Source organism: Leopardus geoffroyi, chromosome A2 (genome assembly GCF_018350155.1).
Source record: "Leopardus geoffroyi isolate Oge1 chromosome A2, O.geoffroyi_Oge1_pat1.0, whole genome shotgun sequence".
NCBI classification, from domain to species: domain Eukaryota; kingdom Metazoa; phylum Chordata; class Mammalia; order Carnivora; family Felidae; genus Leopardus; species Leopardus geoffroyi.
This window is the reverse complement of record NC_059331.1, coordinates 120,987,249-121,007,890: the sequence shown is the minus strand read 5'-3', so window position 1 is coordinate 121,007,890 and position 20,642 is coordinate 120,987,249. Positions and strand designations below refer to the sequence as shown.

Below are 20,642 nucleotides of genomic sequence, written 5' to 3'. Positions count from 1 at the left end.
AGTATGTGGGTGTTTATTTTTGTTCCTAATATTTATTTTCTTCTGCGGCAACCAGAGTCCCAAGGTTTAGATTCTGGCACCAGCTCGGTCTTCTCAGAGCCGCTCGCCAGAGGGGCACTTCCCATTTTTGCTTTGGTTTCCGTTTAATTGCTTCTCTATATCCTCCCCACTTGCTGTTTTAGACACATGGCCCATATGACAGAGAACATGTTAAATGTTTTAAAGATTCCTTTTTGTGACTTTGGCAGCATCTGTAGGTGGTTTTGCTTTACTTTTTTTTTTTTTAATTAAAAATTGAATAGTAACCAAAGAGTACATATAACACTTGTGTGAGATAAAACAAATAATGATGAATGAACACGTTTGTACTTACCAGCCAGCTTAAGAAATGCAGCATTACCAAGAACTTACCTTCCCCAATCCCACTCCCTTCCCTCATTGCCTCTGGAGGTAAACCACCGTCCTGGATTTTGATTTTATCATCCGTTTCCTTTTTTATTAGATTTTTAAAGCTTATTTATTTATTTTTGAGAGAGAGACAGTGAGCACAAGCAGGGTGGGGGCAGAGAGAGAGGGAGCGAGAATTCCAAGCAGGCTTCATGCTAACACAGAGCCTGACGCGGGGTTCGAACCCATGAACTATGAGATCATGACCTGAGCTGAAATCAAGAGTCGGGTGCTCAACCGGCTGAGCCACCCAGGCACCACCCCCACCCCATCCTTTTCCTTTTATAAAAAAAATTAAGTTTTACTACAGATATGCATCTCCATAAACAATATTTTTCTTTTCATGTTTAATTTGATATAAAAGGACTTATTCTATATGTATTTTGCAATAACATGCTTATGCTGTTCAGTGCTTTCTGAGATTCATCCATGTCAATAGGTTCGGTTGTGCTTTGTTTCTTTTTCATTGCTGCATAGTATTCCACGGCATGATTATACCACTCATCCATTCCTCTGCTGCTGGACACATGGGTTGTTGCCAGTTTTTCTGCTACTACAAACATTGCTGCTGTGAACGTTCTTGAACATATGTCCTTGTGCCTGTGTGCAAGAGCTTCTTTCTAAGAATAATGCCTAGAAGTGGCACTGATGAGTTCACAGGGTTTGAGCATCTCCAGCTTCCTCAGATAACGCCAAACTGTTTTCCAAACGGATTATATTCTTTTTTTTTTTTTTTTCAACCTTTATTTATTTTTGGGACAGAGAGAGACAGAGCATGAACGGGGGAGGGGCAGAGAGAGAGGGAGACACAGAATCGGAAACAGGCTCCAGGCTCTGAGCCATCAGCCCAGAGCCCGACGCGGGGCTCGAACTCACGGACTGCGAGATCGTGACCTGGCTGAAGTCGGATGCTTAACCGACTGCGCCACCCAGGCGCCCCAAAACGGATTATATTCTTGCCAGTAATGTATAAGAGATATGATTATTTCACTTTCTCACCAACTCTTGGACTTCCTCTTAGTCCTCTTTCCTGTGGGCTTGTTTGGTTGAAGGGGGGCTTAATGTCCTTTCTCACGTCTGCCATTCAGTTTGTCTTCTTTCTCTCTTGCTGTCTTTCCCGTCTTCTCTGGCTATCATCAAATGGAAAGGCTTCCACACACGGTGAAAGGCTGAAGTGAACACATCGTGTCCAAGTCTTGGCACTGCTCTGGTTAGGCAGATGCATTTTTCTCTCTGGATGTCCAGGGCTAAGGTTGGCTACCAAAATATCCAGCTTAAAAAAAATTAAGAAATTTAGTTCCTCAGCCCCTTTTCACTTTGACTCACCAGCAGTGACTCAATATAAGAAGCAACTGAAAAAAGTAGACGTGGGCACCTGGGTGGCTCAGTCGGTTAAGCGTCCGACTTCGGCTCAGGTCATGATCTCACAGCTGGTGAGTTCAAGCCCTGTGTCAGGCTCCATACTGATGGCTCAGAGCCTGGAGCCTGCTTTGGATTCTTCTCTCCTTCTCTCTCTGCCCCTCTCCCGCTCCTGCTCTGTCCCAGCCATTCTCAAATAAACGTTAAAAAAAAGTGTAATACATTTAAAAAAAGCAAACAGATTTTAATGTACGCCATGGATTTGCAGGCAAGACCTAGACCATTGGGAGGAGAGTCTGAATCTTTTCCCAGCACATCAAAAATATCCCCCACTTCCATTACTTTCCCACTGAGACAAGAAGGAGGTGAAGTGACTGAGCCAGTTGCTTTGCTATGTGTCTTGCCAGAAAATTAAGAAGACTAGTAATTGATAAGTATTACTAGCATTCACCACATCTGCTTTATAGATCCCTCTCAGCAGCCTGACTTGATTCATATCCTAGTGCTTGACACAGAAACCACAAAGAACTATTTAACGAGAAAGACACTGATTTTATATAACACAGTAAAAAAAAAAAAAAACCGTATAGCCTTTTGGGCACATTTTTTAAAAGATGGTTCCCTTACTTTATATATTCGAAAACGAAACTGTGTTTGCTTTGTGGTGTTTTAAGAAAAGGCAAAGGCGGGGCTCCTGGGTGGCTCAGTCGGTTAAGCGTCCGACTTCAGCTCAGGTCACGATCTCACGGTCCGTGAGTTCGAGCCCCGTGTCGGGCTCTGGGCTGGTGGCCCAGAGCCTGGAGCCTGCTTCCAATTCTGTGTCTCCCTCTCTCTCTGCCCCTCCCCCATTCATGCTCTGTCTCTCTCTGTCTCAAAAATAAATAAATGTTTAAAAAAAAATTTTTTTTTTAATTTAAAAAAAAAGAAAAGGCACAGGCTTTAGAAGATGCTATTCAAGAACACTCTGTGTTTTAAGTTGTGGTTTAAACTTTTTTTTCCTTTGACAATAGCTGGTCTTAACTAGTCGTCCTCCTCTCCACTCTACTCGTCTCTCGGTGCTTTTTCCAAATGCCAGTCTGATCATGTTTTCCCTTATTCAAACCTCCTCACGGAATCCCCGCTACCTGTAGAATAAAGCCTGAAGTCTCTCCACAGAGTAGTAAAGAGGTTAGTCTGGCCTGGGCTTTCTTCCCCCCACCTGAATTCTCACCCTCCCTCCTTCTCCATTAGAATCCTAAAGAACGAAACAAAACACCTTATAATTCCCCAGACCCACCTTGCTGTTTTATTAGTCAGCAATCCCCATGGAAAGGCCCTTTCTGCTCCTCTGGCTGCCCAGAAAACCCCTATTTGCCTTTCAGGGATGAGAACTACCTCTAAGGGGCTCGGTCAGTAGAGTATGCCACTCTTGATCTTGTCATGAGTTTGAGCCCCATTTGAACATAGAGATTACAAATAAATAAGTAAATAAATAAATAAATTCACCTCTAGGAAGCCCTCCTTCTCCCAGAATACCTCCTGCTCTACATCTCTATGTACATCTTCTAGTGCATGTACCTCACTGGGGTTTCTCTTTAGTTTACCTCCTTAATTGCTTTCCTCCCCTCCTTGACACTGAGCTCCTTGAAGACAAGAATACGATATCATTTATCTCTATAGCAAACCCCTTAGCACTGTTCCCAGCACCCAGTAAATGTCCAGTGAATGAAAATCAAATTGGCCCCTACCTTATATTCATGCCCATTCATGTGTGTGTGTGTGTGTGTGTGTGTGTGTGTGTGTGTGAAAAATGCAATTCTCAAGGAGTGCTGTGGTTGCTTACCAATTGCATGTACCGAAGTGTCTTCTAGGAAATAGACTAGGTGTGCTAACATCATGAATGGTTCAAAGCAATTCCCTTCAAACGAAAGTATGCCCTGTTCATGTCAGCTGAAGACGATTTCCTTTCTGTGTTACACAGGAGAAGAAAGGAGAAATATTCTGGGAAATAAACGTATGGGAGGAGTTGGAGAAGTTTCATTATCTCAGTGGCTGACTAGAATGTCCTGTCCTTTAAAAAAATTGAGTTTTTGGTGTTTGGGGTTTTTTTTTCCTAAAAAAAAAAAAAAAAAAAGAGGGGCGCCTGGGTGGCGCAGTCGGTTAAGCGTCCGACTTCAGCCAGGTCACGATCTCGCGGTCCGTGAGTTCGAGCCCCGCGTCAGGCTCTGGGCTGATGGCTCAGAGCCTGGAGCCTGTTTCTGATTCTGTGTCTCCCTCTCTCTCTGCCCCTCCCCCGTTCATGCTCTGTCTCTCTCTGTCCCAAAAATAAATAAACGTTGAAAAAAAAATTAAAAAAAAAAAAAAAGAAAAACAAAAAAACCACACAGCTTGCTTCCTGAAAACAAAGGAAATAATAAACAATAGCGACTCCCAATTTTACTCTGATTATTTGCCAAGAGTCATCTTAGTTCATGTGGTTCTGTTTCATTAGAGAGGGCTGATTAGCATAAAAAGAATGCTTCTAAATTAAGCTACCCAAATATGCAGTTAGTTAATACTCAGGGAGCTAATTTATTGTATTATTTAAAATATAAATTGGGTAGCAAATCTATTTACTGAGGTATAACAGCTAGGCAATGATGCATAATTTTCTCTTAGCTGTCGAGTGGTTTTTAATATCTATTGAAATTTAACAGAGAACCATTTCATTATGAGAAGTGAATAAATACTAAGAAGACTAACGTTTAAAGTATTATCCACACATGGAGAATAGGTTTTAAAACTTAATGATATTTGAGGAACAAAGGGAACTGGGGTTGCTTTTTAAACGGCAACATTTTGTGTTTCAATTTGAAGTGTAACCAGATCCACAAAATTGCTTGTGGAAATGTTAAACAGAGCCAAAAAATAAACAAGGTGGAGGGTGGAGTGGGGCCGAGAAAAGGGCAAGAATGAAATAAAGTTGTGTTAAGAAACCGCCACATCATCAACTGGACCAAAGGCACTACCTGTGCCTTGGACAGTCTTTGCTTTGCTAGTGAAACCCATGTGCCTTGTTTTATTTCAACCAATAACATCATGAAAATGTTGTGATCATTGGCGTGTCCCATATCCTCAATTCCTGGGGACATTTTTGGGTCTGGGGTCCCCTTAGGCTGTGGGTCAGGAGCACAGTGGAATCTAGGTACCCTTTCTAGTCAGTAGTTGTCCCAAACGGACCAGCTTTGGGGTGTTGCAAGGGCTCTACTACAAACAGAAGCATCCATGAATGCTGTGGTGTGGTCTTGAAACTCTTATTGCCTATTATACCAGAACTCAGTGGGGGTAGGCAGGACTGGAAGCAGGCAGCAGGACCTTCTCATCTTTCTGCAAATATTTGAAACCCTGCCCATCTGATTTCCTAAGCCAAGATCTCAGAGACGTTTTAGACCTTATAATTTATTGATTTGAGTAGATATTTCTTTTATTTATTTTGGGACAGAGAAAGAATGCTCTAATGTTTCATCTTTCCCCAGGAGAGCCAAGATGTCAGAGAACCAGTGGTCGGAAGGTAAACTGGCTTGGGAGAGGGGGGAGACATTGATCTGTAGTGTTTGCCCATTTTCGCGGTGTAAATATTCCACTGTGGTTGATTTCAGGCTACCAACATAACACCACTGAACGTGGAGTTGGGCAGCAGTAGACACAATCGGCTGTCCTGAGCCACAATGCTAGAGCCTCCCTGCACTGATGTTTGTAGGAGGTCAACCTTCAGCGGGATGGCTGGCTCTTGTCTCCCTGTTCCCCAGAAGGCAGTGAGTCGGGCTCTATGTACTCGATACACCCCCAGCAGAGAGCATTTGCTGCCGTAACGTCTGCCCTCTGCTCCCTGGCTCCCCCCTTCTCTCCTCCCAAAGAAAACTACAAACAGATCATAAAGCTAGATATTGAGCACGAGTAATTAATGAACTGGATTTTGTGCTCTTTACCCTCTTGTGGATTTCACATATAAAACTGGACATGGAGGAAGTGAAGTTTCGATTGCTTTTTTTAACTGCATCAAATCCTAGGTTGTAAAGTGAGTTCTTCAAAGGGGATAAAAACAGACAGAATGGCTTTTTGCCATTCTGCTAAGACAAGTGAGGTCTTGCTTGCTTGACATTTCTATGTGGGGAGAAGAGGGTGTTTGGCATTGCAAGTGGTAAAAGGGGGTGGAGGGAAAGGATGGGACGGATCATGATGTTGGCAGGTTTAAGGGATAAAATTCACTCTAGACAGTTAAGTCAAGCATATTGACAGAAGTTTGAGCTCACATTCAATCTGCTTTCTTACTTTAATTGGGACCTTTCCCGTGGGAAGGAAGGATTCATAGCATGGAAATAAAGAAAGCCTGGAAGAGAATTTTTCTCCCTCCTGAACAATATAATTCTTCTTCTGAACAAGTATAGTACTACATTTTATATTTATTAGTGTTGTAACTTCTGATCTTACTCCACTCTTAAAGGGAAAACATACTCCTCTGACGATAAAAAAGGAGATAATAGTCTGATGACCATTGCTTGAGTGTTGATATATATCTGTACGGCACACGGTACCAGCTTACTATGTATTTACCAACTGAGTGCTGTGCAATGTTTAATATGCATCTCTTTGAATCCATACAAAAAGTTAGATATTCTTAGAGTAACAAACTATCCTAGTTTGCCTGACCCTTTTTCAACTTTAGCACTTTGAAGATCCCATATTCCCAGGAATCCCTCAAGTCAGGGCAGACTGGGACAACTGGTCACCCTAATTTTTACCTTCATTTTTACAGATGAGAAAATCGAAGCAGTTAAGTCCCTGTGCCAAAGTCAAGGGACTGGACTCAAATCCAGATCTGCTGAATCCTTAGTTCATGCTTTTGACCACTAAGCCGAATTGCTTCCTACTACACTGTCCTGTGCTTTAGTTTTCCACTGACAAAAATGATCAAGGGGGAGAAGGTTCTAACCTTAGTCATTCATACCAACATTGCTGAAATTAACATAGAAATTCTTGGAGCTGATTTAAAGAAAATTTCCATGACTTTTTTTTTTTTTTTTTTTTAATCAGAGACATTCATAGCACATTGAAACATCTAACTGATTTGATTTGGTGAGATTAGGCTAAGAGATGTGATTGAAGGGCCTTCATCTCTGAGGCATTCATTTTGTGCCTCTCTAAAAAGATGGGGGGTATGACTTGATCACCAGATTTCTTCTCATTTAAAGGCTCCCTGATTGTCAGGAGTCTGTTTTTCATGTTACACAGAAAGGTCTCTGCCATTTATTCTCATCCTTCTATCTTGTCTTTTCCTTTGGAGACAAAATGTCTTTTTTTTTTTAAACCACTATTACCTTGTTAATAATACATTGTTTTATCATCTCTCCTTTAATTTCATTTTGTGTTAATTTTTAAATTTTAATTCTAGTATAGTTAATGTAAAATATTATATTAGCTTCAGGTGTACAATATAATGATTCAACAATTCTATCCATAACTCAGAGCTCATCATAAGTGTACTTTTAATCCCTTTCACCTATTTCACCCATCCCCCCACCCATGTCCCCTCTGTTATCATCAGTTTGTTTTCTATAGTTAAGAGTCTCTTTCTTGGTTTCTCTCTCTCTCTCTCTCTCTTTTTTCTTTGTTCATTTGTTTTGTTTCCTAAATTCCACATATGAGTGAAATCGTATGGTATTTGTCTTTCTCTAACTTATTTTACTTTAACATTAAAGTCTCTAGCTCCCTCCATGTCATTGCAAATGGCAAAATTTCATTCTTTCTTCATGGCCGAGTAATATTCCACTGCATATATATACCACATCTTCTTTATCCATTCGTCTGTCAATGGACACTTGAGCTATTTCCATCACTTGACTATTGTAGATAATGCTACAATAAATGTAGGGATATTATCCATCCTTTGACCATGTCCTTAGAGATTACAACACACGTGCGGATTTAAGAAAGTTGACTTTGGGGGCGCCTGGGTGGTGCAGTCGGTTAAGCGTCCGACTTCAGCCAGGTCACGATCTCGCGGTCCGGGAGTTCGAGCCCCGCATCAGGCTCTGGGCTGATGGCTCAGAGCCTGGAGCCTGTTTCCGATTCTGTGTCTCCCTCTCTCTCTGCCCCTCCCCCATTCATGCTCTGTCTCTCTCTGTCCCCCCCCAAAAATAAATAAATAAATAAATAAACATTAAAAAAAAAAAAGAAAGAAAGTTGACTTTGGTATCATATGATTTCACTCACATGTGGTCTTTAAAAAAAATTTTTTTTTAATGTTTATTTATTTTTGAGACAGAGACAGAGTGTGAACAGGGGAGGGTCAGAGAGAGAGGGAGACACAGAATCGGAAACAGGCTCCAGGCTCTGAGCGGTCAGCACAGAGCCCGACGCGGGGCTCAAACTCACGGACCGTGAGATCATGACCTGAGCCGAAGTCGGACGCTTAACCGACTGAGCCACCCAGGTGCCCCTTTAAAAAACAAAACAGATGAACATAGGGGAAGGGAAGGAAAAATAAGATAAAAACAGAGATGGAGGCAAACCATAAGAGACTTAAATACAGAGAACAAACTGAGGGTTGCTGGAGGGGAGTTGGGTAGTGTGATGGGCTAGATAGGTGATGGGTATTAATGAGGGCACTTTGGAGATGAGCACTGGGTGTTTACTAAATTCTATTCCTGAGACAATTATTTCAGTCGATGTTAACTAACTTGGATTTAAATTTTTAAAAAATAATAAGAAGGGGCTTAGTCAGTTAAGTGTCCGACTTCGGCTCAGATCATCATCTCGTGGTTTGTGAGTTGAGCCCTGCATCGGGCTCTGTGCTGACAGCTCAGAGCCTGGAGCCTGCTTCAAAGTCTGTGTCTCCCTCTCTCTCTGCCCCTTCCCTGTTCACGCTCTGTCTCTCTCTTTCAAAAATAAATAAAACATTAAAATAATAATTCATTCATTCATTCATTCATTAAAAAAACAAACAAACAGAAAGTTGGCTTTGAATCAGTGCATTTATCATTTGCCAGATATGCAAATACCTGAAAATACCTTAACTCTGTGCCACCTTTTGTGCAACTGTTGTCTTTTTTGTTTTGTTTTCTTTTTTTTTACTTCTATGTGGTTTGTACTCCACAAGACATTATTATTATTGCCATCCATTTATTTTTAGGTACACATATAGATTCTCAGTTGCTTTTCATTCTCCTCCGTGTTTGCATGTTTCCATTAGGGACCATTACCCTTCTGTCTGAAGAACAATCTTCAAACCTTTCTTTACACACCTGCCGGCAAGACCTTTTTCCAGTTTTTTCTTTCCTTGAAAATATCTGTATGCGGTCATTTACACGGACATTCTAGGTTGTAGCTGTTTTCTTTTCTAACTTGAAAGATAGGATTTCACAGTCTTCTAGCTCCCATTGTTTCCGTTAACTAGTCAGCTTTCTTGTTTCTTTGAAGTTATTGAAAGTGCGATTTCTTTTTCTGGCAACTTTGAAGATTTTCTCTCTGTCTTTGGTGTTAACAGTTTACCGTTGTGTGCCCAGATGTGGTCAGTTTTCTTTGGATTTTTCCCACATAGTTTCATAGAGCTCCTCAAAGCTGTGGCTTGTTGACTTTTGCCAATTTTGGTGAGTTTTTTACTCATGGTCTCTAAACTTTATTATTTCTTTTGTACTGTTCCTTCCTTCTCTTCTTATTCCAGGACTCCAGTTAAACACTGGATTTTGTCATCTCATGTGTTTTTTTTTTTTTCTTTTCTCCGTGTTTTCCATACCTTCTTAAATAATTTGGTCATGGTTATTTTAAAATCTATCCCTGATAGGGGCGCCCGGGTGGCGCAGTCGGTTAAGCGTCCGACTTCAGCCAGGTCACGATCTCGCGGTCCGTGAGTTCGAGCCCCGCGTTAGGCTCTGGGCGGATGGCTCAGAGCCTGGAGCCTGTTTCCGATTCTGTGTCTCCCTCTCTCTCTGCCCCTCCCCCATTCATGCTCTCTCTCTGTCCCAAAAATAAATAAACGTTGAAAAAAAAAATTAAAAAAAAAATTAAAAAAATAAAAAATAAAAAATAAAATCTATCCCTGATAGCTCCAGTATCTGGGTCCCTGTGGTCTCTTTCTGTTGTCTGCTTTTGCCCTTGGTCTCTGGACCTTTGATCTTATCTTTTGGCATGCCTACTACGTTTTCTTGAATGCTGGACAAAACGTATGAAAAATGATGTTATCTTTCTTCAAAAAAGGCTTTTTTTTTTTTTCTGAAAGCCAGTTAGTATAGGGGCGGATCATCTGGCTTCAGTCAGGGGCTCACATGGTGAGTGGGTGCTAGAGTTCAGGTTTTGGAGGGCTAACCTTGTCTTTGATGGGTCTAACAGAAAGCCTGTGATGTTCACCTCCATGACAAGCCTGCAATTTCAAATCGCATCTTTTGTTTCTTTGGGGTTTTTCTTTCTTTCTATTTTTTGGTCTCCCAGACACCCTAAGCCTTGCTTCGCTTTTCATCCTTTTATCTGTCACTTTTTTTTTTTTTTTTTTTTTGGCTTCTTGGCAAGAGAAGCTAAGGCATTGGTGAGTTTCTCAGAGAGAAAAGCAGCACAAAATGTTAGGTTCACTTCTCCGCGATTCTCTTTTCTCCATGGTCTTGGCCTCTCAAGCCCTCGTTGCTTTTTGATACTTTTCAAACATCGTTTTTGTTTTTTTTTTAATGTTTTATTTATTTTTAAGAGAGAGAGAAACAACGGGAGGGACAGAGACAGAGAGGGAGACACAGAATCCGAAGACAGGCTCCAGGCTCTGAGCTGTCAGCACAGAGCCCGACGCGGGGCTTGAATCCACGAACTGTGAGATCATGACCTGAGCCGAAGTCAAGCACTTAACCGACTGAGCCACCCAGGCACCCCAGCGTTCTTTTCTTTTTAATTCGGCTTTTGGTGTTCTTGTGGGGTGGGGTTGGTTTGACACATGCTATTGCATCATGGTCAAGAGTGGACATCTTGGGGCGCCTGGGTGGCTCAGTCGGTTAAGCATCTGACTTTGGCTCAGGTCATGATCTCACGGCTTGTGGGTTTGAGCCCCGCATCGGGCTCCGTGCTGACAGCTTGGAGCCTGGAGCCTGCTTTGGATTCTGTGTCTCCTTCTCTCTCTGCTCCTTCCTTCCACCTCAAGAATAAATAAACATTAAAAAAAATTTTTTTAAGTGGAAATCCTAAATTATGATATTGTTGTAACTGATTAAGTGAGATGGTATATCTAGGAGGCCCTTAGGGAACTGTCAATAGCATCAAAGCTATGTATTGGATATAAGGATGTGTTCCATTGTGATGGCTACATTTCGGTCAGCTAAAGCACCTTTCCCCGTTGTGTTCAATAATCCATTGCTACACTAGACACGTACACTGGTAAATCTCAAGTTTTCCCTGAGTGTTTTGGGAGCAGCTCTTAACTTTGACCTCTGCTTTTTTTTTTTTTCTTTTTTTTTTAAGGGAAGGGTTATCGTTGTTGGTTTTGATAACAAGCTGTGGCTTGTTTTTTTATTCTCATTCCCAAGTACCTTTTGTTTTTAGTATATTTTTTTCTTTCAGGGCCTATTTATTCCGTTTCTGCTCATGGTTACAGTCTGCAAATGAAAATGTTAAGATTTTGTAAATATGAAATAAGGTAAAAAATAGTAAAACAACTCTAGTATAAATCAGAAACCATAACAAGCAAGATTCTCTTCCAGGTTTGCATTGTCCTGTAGTGAAAAAAGAGATTTATAAATCTATCCCACATTGCTTGCTTCCCAAACTCACCTCTTTTTCTTCTTTCTTGGTTAATAGCATCTCCCCTTGCAAAGCTGGGACAGAAGCCTGAAATGGGGCGATGTGTGTATGTGCTGGGGGATGCTTTCACTTTACCTTTATGTCTGATTAGTCACTGATTTTGTTGGTTCCAGCCCGACATTCCTCTTCTCCTTCCCCTCCTCCCCATTTCTCCCGTGTGCCCACATCCTCTCTCACCTGGACAGCTGGTCTCCAAATTTGCCTCCCTGCCTCAGTATCATTTCCTTCTAAATCAGCCCCCTCAATACACAAGAAGTCATCTTTCTATAATGCAAATCTGAGCATATCACTCACTACCGTGCTTTAAACCCTTTAAGACATGTCCAGAAGAGGCAACTCCATAGAGACAGAAGGCAGCCTAGTGATTGCCAGGGGCTGGCAGGGAGAGGAGAATGGGAAGAGATAGCTAATGGATATCAGGTTCCCTTTGGGGTGATGAAAACATTCTGCAACAAGATAGTGGTGACGGTTGCACAACATTGTGAATGCACTAAATGCTACTGTCCATTTAAAAATGGCTAGAAGGGTGGGGCGCCTGGGTGGCTCCGTTGGTCGGGTGTCAGACCTCAGCTCAGGTCATGATCTTGTGGTTTGTGAGCCCGAGCCCCGCGTCGGGCTCTGTGCTGACAGTTCATGTGCGGAACCGCTCGTGGGCTGTGGGGTGTCTGTGCACTTTCGCACTCCTCTGTGTTTGCAAGGGCAGTTTCCTCTGGGTGTGGTCCCTCCCCCACCCCAGCCAGCATCGTCTGTCCAGATATCCGCTCCTCCAAGGCTCCCACGAAGTCTCCCCTGATACACCCACATCAACACGCCCAGTGTGAATTTCCCACGATATCTTGTCGCCTATAAAAGCACAACCGGGAAACCTTTACAGCCAGGTCCACGTTTCTGGTTCCAGGGAGAATTATATCCTTCTCTAAAAATTAAAGTGGAATGAAGCTTGAAAGTGTTTGCATAACCCTTTTAAGATTCATGACACATTTGTGACCCCCTGGAACATCTGGAATACATGAGTTTAGAGGTTTCAGCTCTCGTGTGGAAACACCCAACATACGCAGTTTCTGTTGCTGAGACCAATTCTACCCAGGGAGCCTTGGGATTAATCTTGTCGCATTTAAACATGGAATCATGGCCCTGTCGCATTGTGTTACACACCTCTAAAACCCGTGGCGTGGTTTGTGCCCTTGATTTGTGAGTGGTGAGCAGCTTGGCTATAAACAACAGAGTGATTTTTTTCGGCACTCAAAAATTTATCTTTTGGTTTTTTTCTGGCACTCATAAATTTATTTTTGAAGTTAACATCAGTAAAATGCTCTATATTAATCTGCTAGGGAATATACTTTGAAAATTTTGTGACATGCGAAAACGACCTTGTTCCTAAATGAGTTTTTCCTTCCAATCTTCATGGCACCGTTTATGATGTGATTTGGTCCCGGGCTGGGGGGTCATGCAGGTTACTGAGAATAAGAATTGTTAACATCCAACCCAATCTCTTCTTCACCACTTGATTATCATGGTCATAGAAGTGTGTGTGCGTGTGTGTGTGTGTGTGTGTGTGTGTAAATACCAAGAGGGCAGATGATGAGGAAGAAATACACTAAGGTGAGATCACGACTAGGCGTTAATTTCTGTTTGCGTTCTCTATTGATATAAATAGAGAATTGCCCGGTTTGTCACAGAATGGAAAAAAGGTTTTCTAAACAGTGGTTCTCAAAGAGTAGTCTTTGGACCAACGGCATCAGCATTACCTTGGAATTGTTGGAAGCGTCAGGCCCTGCCCTGGACCTTCAGAGCTGGAAAGTCTAGGGGTTGGGGCTCAGCAATCTGTCTTAAGAAGCTCAACCATCTTGGGGGCACAGTCACGTTTGAGAGCCACTGTTTTCAGCAACCCCTTCAAACCCAGATTTCTTGATGCTAATGTAGGAATACGAGGCTTTAGGGTAGTTTGATACAAGCATTTTGATCCTGGCTTTTGAATAGGGAGGACCATTGGAAAAATAATGACAATGGCTAATGTTTATTGAGTTCCATCCCAGTCCAGGCACCGTGCTAAGTGTTCCATGAACATTACTCCATTAATTTCTCACGTAATTCCCAACTATCCCAAGAGGTAATACTTTCTTGTCTCTTGTACAGTTAAGGAAACTGAGGCTCAGAGCAGGTAAATTACTTGTCCAGTGTCACACAGCTTGCTGTGCCTCAAGTCTTGCTCCTGCACACTGACTCCAAGCCACGCCATAAAGGCTCCCCCCCGCCATTAGCTGCAGCTCTGGTCCTGGAGGCAGACTGACCTTTTAGCTCTTGGATTCAGCATACCACCGTTCCGGACCATTGCTGCCAAATTCATTTCCAGTCGAAGCAGCAGCGGGTTTTGTCACAAACATGACTTTCTTAAGTGTCCTCAGCTGAGCTGAAGTTGCACAAAATCACTCGTCAGATTTCTGCCAAAGCTGGAGATTTGGATGGGAATCTACAGGAGAGAATTCTAGCCTGGGATTGTGGGGGCAGCAAAAGTTTTCCTCCAGAGTCACCTACAGGGACTCATGTCACACGTACGTTTACTTTCAGTCTGTGACGAAGCAAGACATGTCGGGTTTCCAGATGCAAGCTTGAACACAAATGGTAGATGGGCTCCACTGTCGTTGCAGCAAGGGACAAACGGCCATTGATGGAGTGTTGCATGAGGCAGGTGTTTCCAATCGCATGTGAGGGTTAAGTCCTAGCTCACGTCTGTAATGGCGGTCTGCTTCCCTTACCTGCCTCAGAGGGCTGTTGAGAGACGGGTGAAATGTTCTGTGACTAAGCTGCAAAGTTTGGCTCAAATGTGAAGAATGATTGTACAAATACTGCGACTTGAATAAAGACGCTGGTGTTTGCATCAGAAGCCAGGTTCTAGCTTATTCTCTCAGTTACGATTGTGTGACTTGGGCAAGCCTCCGAAGAGCTCCGTATCACTCTGTCACCGAGGCTGGTGTGAATGGTGATCTCTACCATCTCTCTGCACACCTGGGCTAGCTGTGAGCTGCAAAGCAAAACTCATCTACTGATGTTGACCCCACTGGCCGCATGGCAAGGTTGTAAGATGCTGGGGGCTGGGGGTGGATTTTTAATATAATAAATGCACTACGTAAATATATCTGTACTCTTTTTCTGCCTCCGTTCCCTTCATATTGAGACAGGTAAAACACGCTACGAAGGGCCTCGTCAAAGTGGTCTTTACTTGCCGATTGTGACTTAGCAGCTAGAATGCGCTGAATGTGATCCCTCACTCCATCCACTACTGACCGCTGTCCGGTTGCCACATGTGCCATAGAATATCTCAGGCTACAATGACTCCCCCATGCAGGAGGCCTGCCAACACCCACTGTCAGTTCTTTGCCTTTTGGTACTGAATCATGGAGGCCTCTCCTGGTCCTCTACTTGGGGCACTTGCTGAGCCTACAGTCTTTCTGAGTACAAAGACCAGTACCCCCACCCTGACCCCACCCCTTTCTTAAATTAGTATGGCACCTAGCACTAGGGTCTGAATTCACCTTAACTATAGGTGTTTAAGAATGTGTTGTACATCGGGGCGCCTGGGTGGCTCCGTCGGTTGGGCGTCCGACTTCAGCTCAGGTCACGATCTCGCAGTCCGTGAGTTCGAGCCCCGCGGCGGGCTCTGGGCTGACAGCTCGGAGCCTGGAGCCTGCTTCCGATTCTGTGTCTCCCTCTCTCTCTGCCCCTCCCCTGCTCACGCTCTGTCTCTCTCTGTCTCAAAAATAAATAAAAACATTAAAAAAAAAAAAGAATGCGTTCTACATCTTGTTAGGTGACACAGGTAACCGTGCTATCCAAACTCAGTGAGTCCGTATTAAACACAAGTGCATTTCAGGGTGTGTTAATTTTACATAAAATCTGGGAGAAGTGTACTGATGCCCACATTTTACTTTGAAACGTGTCAAAAAAGATAAGATGGATTAATAGATGGACAGTGAGGAAATGAGTTCCGTGGGCATTAACGAGAGAACCTAAGTGGTAAGTCTATGAAATTCTTTCAGATGTGCTGTATGTTTGAATAGTTTTCACAATAAAAGGTGGGGGGAAAGTAGTACTCTGTGCTACTCAAAAAGATGGCCTTTTAACATTTCAGGTGTCAAAGACTTCCATTTATTGTCGTTTTAATTTTTTGGAGAATCCAAATATCCCCTGTATTAATGGCAAACGCTGAGATGCCAGGTAGAGAGCGCAGGTGAGGGCCACATGGGTCAGCAGACTGAAGGGGGGGAATTGGGTGCATCCCTCCAGCCGGTTGTGGACCGACCTGGCCCCAGGGTAGTCCTCACCGGGTAAGAATAACTGACCACGGGGCAGCAGACGGCTCCCTCCCAAGAGGAGAAAGACAATTTTCACACTTCATGCATGTGAAAGATGAACACAACTTTGTGTTAAAGTAGCTAACCACGGGGCGCCTGGGTGGCTCAGTCGGTTGAGCGTCCGACTTCGGCTCAGGTCATGATCTCACAGTTTGTGGGTTCGGGCCCCGCATCAGGCTCTGTGCTGACTGCTTGCTCAGAGCCTGGAGCTTGCTTCAGATTCTGTCTCCTTCTCTCTCTGCCCCTCCCCCGCTCATGCTTGGTCTCACTCTGTTTCTCAAAAATAAAATAAAAATGTATGGGGTGCCTGGGTGGCGCAGTCGGTTGGGCGTCCGACTTCAGCCAGGTCACGATCTCGCGGTTCGTGGGTTCGAGCCCCGCGTCGGGCTCTGGGCTGATGGCTCAGAGCCTGGAGCCTGTTTCTGATTCTGTGTCTCCCTCTCTCTGCCCCTCCCCCGTTCATGCTCTGTCTCTCTCTGTCCCAAAAATAAATAAACGTTGAAAAAAATAATAATAATAAATAAATAAATAAAATAAAATAAAAATGTAAAAAAAAAAAAAAATTAAAGTAGCTAACCACACACTTGTGGTGTGGTACCTTAACATACCTGTTATGAAAGCTATCAAATCTAAGACAATCAGCATGCCCCAAAGGCCTGGATTGATAGAATATGTTCCGTATTTCATGTAAGCTTTAAAAATACTTTAATCTGAACTAAAATTTTCCCTTCATGTAGAACATCCGTTTCTCTAACTTTTTTTTACCTTTTACTTTTCTTCTCCAAGGTAATTGTTCGAGGTGGAGGGCACATTTTACCCTACGACCAGCCGCTGAGATCTTTTGACATGATCAATCGATTTGTTTTCGAGAGAGGATGGGATCCTTATTGATGGATAAGCTGCTGTCCTAAAAAAAAAAAAAAAGTCAGGGGACTTAATCTTTGAGAAGAAAACTTCCAAACCTGAAAATGTCGTATAAATAAGAAAAGTACCTTTTTATAGCTTTTTATAGCTTTAAAATGTTTCTCATCAATAAAAATTATCCTTGAAACAAGTAAGGTTCTGTTTTGGGTGAGAGATGGCTCATTACAAAATTAACTGTAAGAAAATGCTATGCGGGGGCGCCTGGGCGGCTCGGTCGGTAAAGCGTCCGACCTCTGCTCAGGTCATGATCTCGCGGTTCGTGAGTTCGAGCCCCATGTCGGGCTCTGTGCTGACAGCTCAGAACCTGGAGTCTGCTTCAGATTCTGTATCTCTCTGTCTCTCTCTGCCCTCCCCCTGCTCACGCTGTGTCTCTGTCTGTCTGTCTCTCTCTCTCAAAAATAAACCAAAAAAAATTTTTTTAAAGAAAATGCTACCCGTGATTAGGAATGGTATCTTGTAACTGAAAGGATGGGAAGAATGGATTCAGAGACACTGTTTCAGATGGAAACAGATATATGAAAGGCGGAGGTCTTGAATAGGAATTTTATTTATTTATTTTTTTTTTTAATTTTTTTTTTCAATGTTTATTTATTTTTGGGACAGAGAGAGACAGAGCATGAACGGGGGAGGGGCAGAGAGAGAGGGAGATACAGAATCGGAAACAGGCTCCAGGCTCTGAGCCATCAGCCCAGAGCCTGACGCGGGGCTCAAACTCACGGACCGTGAGATCGTGACCTGGCTGAAGTTGGACGCTTAACCGACTGCGCCACCCAGGCGCCCCTTGAATAGGAATTTTAAATTCCTTCTAAGAGTATGTGCAAAGTGCAGTAGGGGAGTAAAGTTGTCACAACATTTTGTTCTGTAAGTAACAATAGAGTTTGTCATAGTATGTACCTGGAAGTATTTCAGAAGTAGTATTGGGTAAGAGCATCTCATTATCACTCCAAAGGAATGGGTGCCATCATGATGGTGGTGGACAAGACTTTGGAATGTGGACAGTCTTAGCAAGAAAGGTAGCTTGGAATTCTTTGAAATAGAAATTTTACATATAAAAGTAACAATGCACCAACTGGCAATACGTAGAGGATCATATTCAAAGGACACACTGAATCTGTGTCTTTTCTTTTCTTTGTTTTTTTTTTGTTTTTTTTTTTTTTTGCTTTTTGGGGGGGTTTTTAGTTTGTTGGTTCAAGTGTACCCATTTACCAAACAGCCTGCAGGCCGCATTAGTTCTGAGCCGTTTTCAATTTGGATTTTAAATTCTGTGCTTCTTGTAGCCAGATAGAGAACGAACTAATTTTGTGTAATTGTTGGAATCTCAAAAAAATTTGAGATACTCTGGCATCAAAATATATACATTTATAAATATGCACACATTAGTAATTTTCCAGCTAAAATATCCCATCTTGGCCCATCTTTCCTATTTATGCATCATGTGCTCTCATCTCTAATTTTCTACAGCATGTTTGGCTTTTTCAACATCATTTCCCTCTCATATTACCCATTTATGAATTGGCTCACTGGAGAACTGAATTTAAAAAGTCAAAACTTATTCTTGCTGCAAATATTTTGGGTCTTTTCAACTTCTCATTTTGTGCCTGATTTCATTCAGGTTCGTGATCTTCCTTTTTTTTTTTTTTTAATAGATATATTTCCGGGGCGCCTGGGTGGCTCAGTCAGTTGAGCGTCCGGCTTCAGCTCAGGTCATGATCTTGAGGTCTGTGAGTTTGAGCCCCGCGTCGGGCTCTGTGCTGACAGCTCAGAGCCTGGGGCCTGCTTTGGATTCTGTGTGTGTGTGTGTGTGTGTGTGTGTGTGTGTCTCTTTCTGCCCCTCCCCCACTCATGCTCTGTCTCTCTGTCAGAAATAAACAATAAAAAAAATTAAAAATATATATATATATTTCCTTGTGCCCATGTAGGAGGAGTCGTCAAATCAAACATTCTGATCAAAAACAGATTTTAATTATTGCAGAGAATAAACTAGAGTTTTGCATGTGGCCCCACCTGCCATTTACATTGTTGCATTTGGTCCCAAAAATATGCAGTGGAAAAGGTACCAACCGTGGCTGGGAAAGTGCCATGCGTGTCACACCTGCCGTGGACATTTCTGGGTATGTCACCTCACTGTCCTCGCTTTGCCAAGTCCCAAAGGAGGCAGCCCGAAGAGATTGCTGAGGTTCCTTTCAGTTCACACGTCATTGTACTAGTGTCCATTTCACAAGGGTACCATGAGATGATATAGTGAATCTTCACTATTCATAGATGCCACGTTCGTATGACCTGTTCACTAAAATGTATCTGTAACCCCAAAACCAATAGTTGCTCACTTTTGTGGTCATTCACGAACACGTACCAAGCGATGAACAATTTGAGTTGCCCAACGTGCATGTTCTCAGCTGCGGCCAAACAGGTGTTCTTTTTGTAGTCTATTTAGTGCCATGTGTTTTTTGTTTTCCTTGGTGTTTTTTTTTTTTTGTTTTTTTTTTTTTGCACTTCTGTGCTTTTTGTTGGTGCTTTTGCCATTCAAAAGGGTTCCTACACACAGTACTGAAACACCGTGTAGTGTTCCCTCGGTGCAGGAAGGCTGTGGTGCACCCTGTGGAGAAAGTACATCTGTTCGGTATTCTTCATTCAATCATGAGTTATAGCGCTGTTGGCCATGAGTTCAATATTAATCAAGCAAGAATATCTATTTTATAAGGTTTCTTTCAACAGAAACACACGTAAAACAAGGTTGTGGATTAACTGGTTGACAGCAACGTGACCAGAGGCTAGTAGGAGCCACATCCTGTATGTCCCCCTGGATCAATGATTTAGAATTCACTAATTCAGTATCTGGGGAGATGTTATAGAAGATAACTACAGTGAACAAAGAGAATCGACAGCATTTCTAGAACAGCAGAGGGACCAACACAAAATAATAGCTCAATAAATAGAAGTTGTAGGTGCAGTCGTTTTTAGTGTCTCCCTGCCCCAGGCATAGGATAGTGGGGAGTACTGGGGGACGACCTGCCAGGTCTTCCCAGAGCAACCCGAGCCAACTCCCCTGAGGGTACAGTATTATAGAGACTAAATCTGGCAGGTATTTTAGTTTAAAAGAAGGGAGAGAAGAGTAGTTCAGAGACTAAAGGAAAACAACGTTTTGAATTCACTTGGAGAGAGTCCTTTGTGTAAGAGAACCTTTGTGTGGGGTACACACTCTCTGTGGGACATTCAAGACAATCCATAAAGATGCCTCCTCTTGGTCCAAACATGAGACAGTCTGATGTCCCACGTGGCTGCCATTACTTCGAGCAACTTCCACACAGAGAGGGAGCTATAGGGAGCAGAGGTGAGGGACCTTCTCGTGGTGCTGGGTCCAGCGTATTGCCAATTACAAGTTCCATGCTGATATGATACTATCCATGGGATTCATTTCATAAAAACAAAGCCTTCAAAGAGTGGGATCTTTATAGGGCTTTTCCATTCGATGGGGAATGGCCAGGTAGGCCTCTCATACCATACTGGTCATCTCATGGCAATGTATTTAAAGAGCTGTAGGACCCGGGAACGAGTTGTGCATTCTTTCTTTGACAAACAGGCAAGTGTCATAGACTAGCTGTCATTTTCTGTCATGGCAAGTGGCTATTGTTAGTATGTCGTCTAGCAGATATTTTTTTAAAGTCAACACACACACAAATCAATAAAGAGTAAACATACAATCTGTCTTTTCATGGTAGAAGTGACATATCAACAATTACTGAGAAAGTCATTTTTTTTTTAATTTTT

At 42.7% G+C, this 20,642-nt stretch overlaps 1 protein-coding gene and 2 long non-coding RNA genes across 4 annotated transcripts in view; 1 reads left to right on the top strand and 2 right to left on the bottom strand.

Moving 5' to 3' along the window:
* CPVL (carboxypeptidase vitellogenic like) overlaps positions 1-16,841 on the top strand; it is a 133,575-nt gene extending 116,734 nt beyond the window's left edge. For both annotated transcript variants that reach the window (XM_045495181.1, XM_045495180.1), the window contains one exon: positions 16,737-16,841. In XM_045495181.1, coding sequence (XP_045351137.1) covers positions 16,737-16,841 — 105 coding nt within the window. The remainder of the gene's footprint in view (positions 1-16,736) is intronic.
* On the bottom strand, positions 13,597-15,249 carry LOC123606627. Its single transcript, XR_006716396.1, has 2 exons — positions 15,132-15,249; positions 13,597-14,620 (listed from the first exon to the last, which is right to left on the bottom strand). It is a non-coding gene; the product is annotated as an uncharacterized LOC123606627 (long non-coding RNA).
* The window catches only part of LOC123606626, a 30,613-nt gene continuing 25,270 nt past the window's right edge, over positions 15,300-20,642 (bottom strand). The window contains exons 3-4 of the long non-coding RNA XR_006716395.1: positions 16,716-16,857; positions 15,300-15,345 (exon numbers count right to left, since the gene is read on the bottom strand). This is a non-coding gene — a long non-coding RNA (uncharacterized LOC123606626). The remainder of the gene's footprint in view (positions 15,346-16,715; positions 16,858-20,642) is intronic.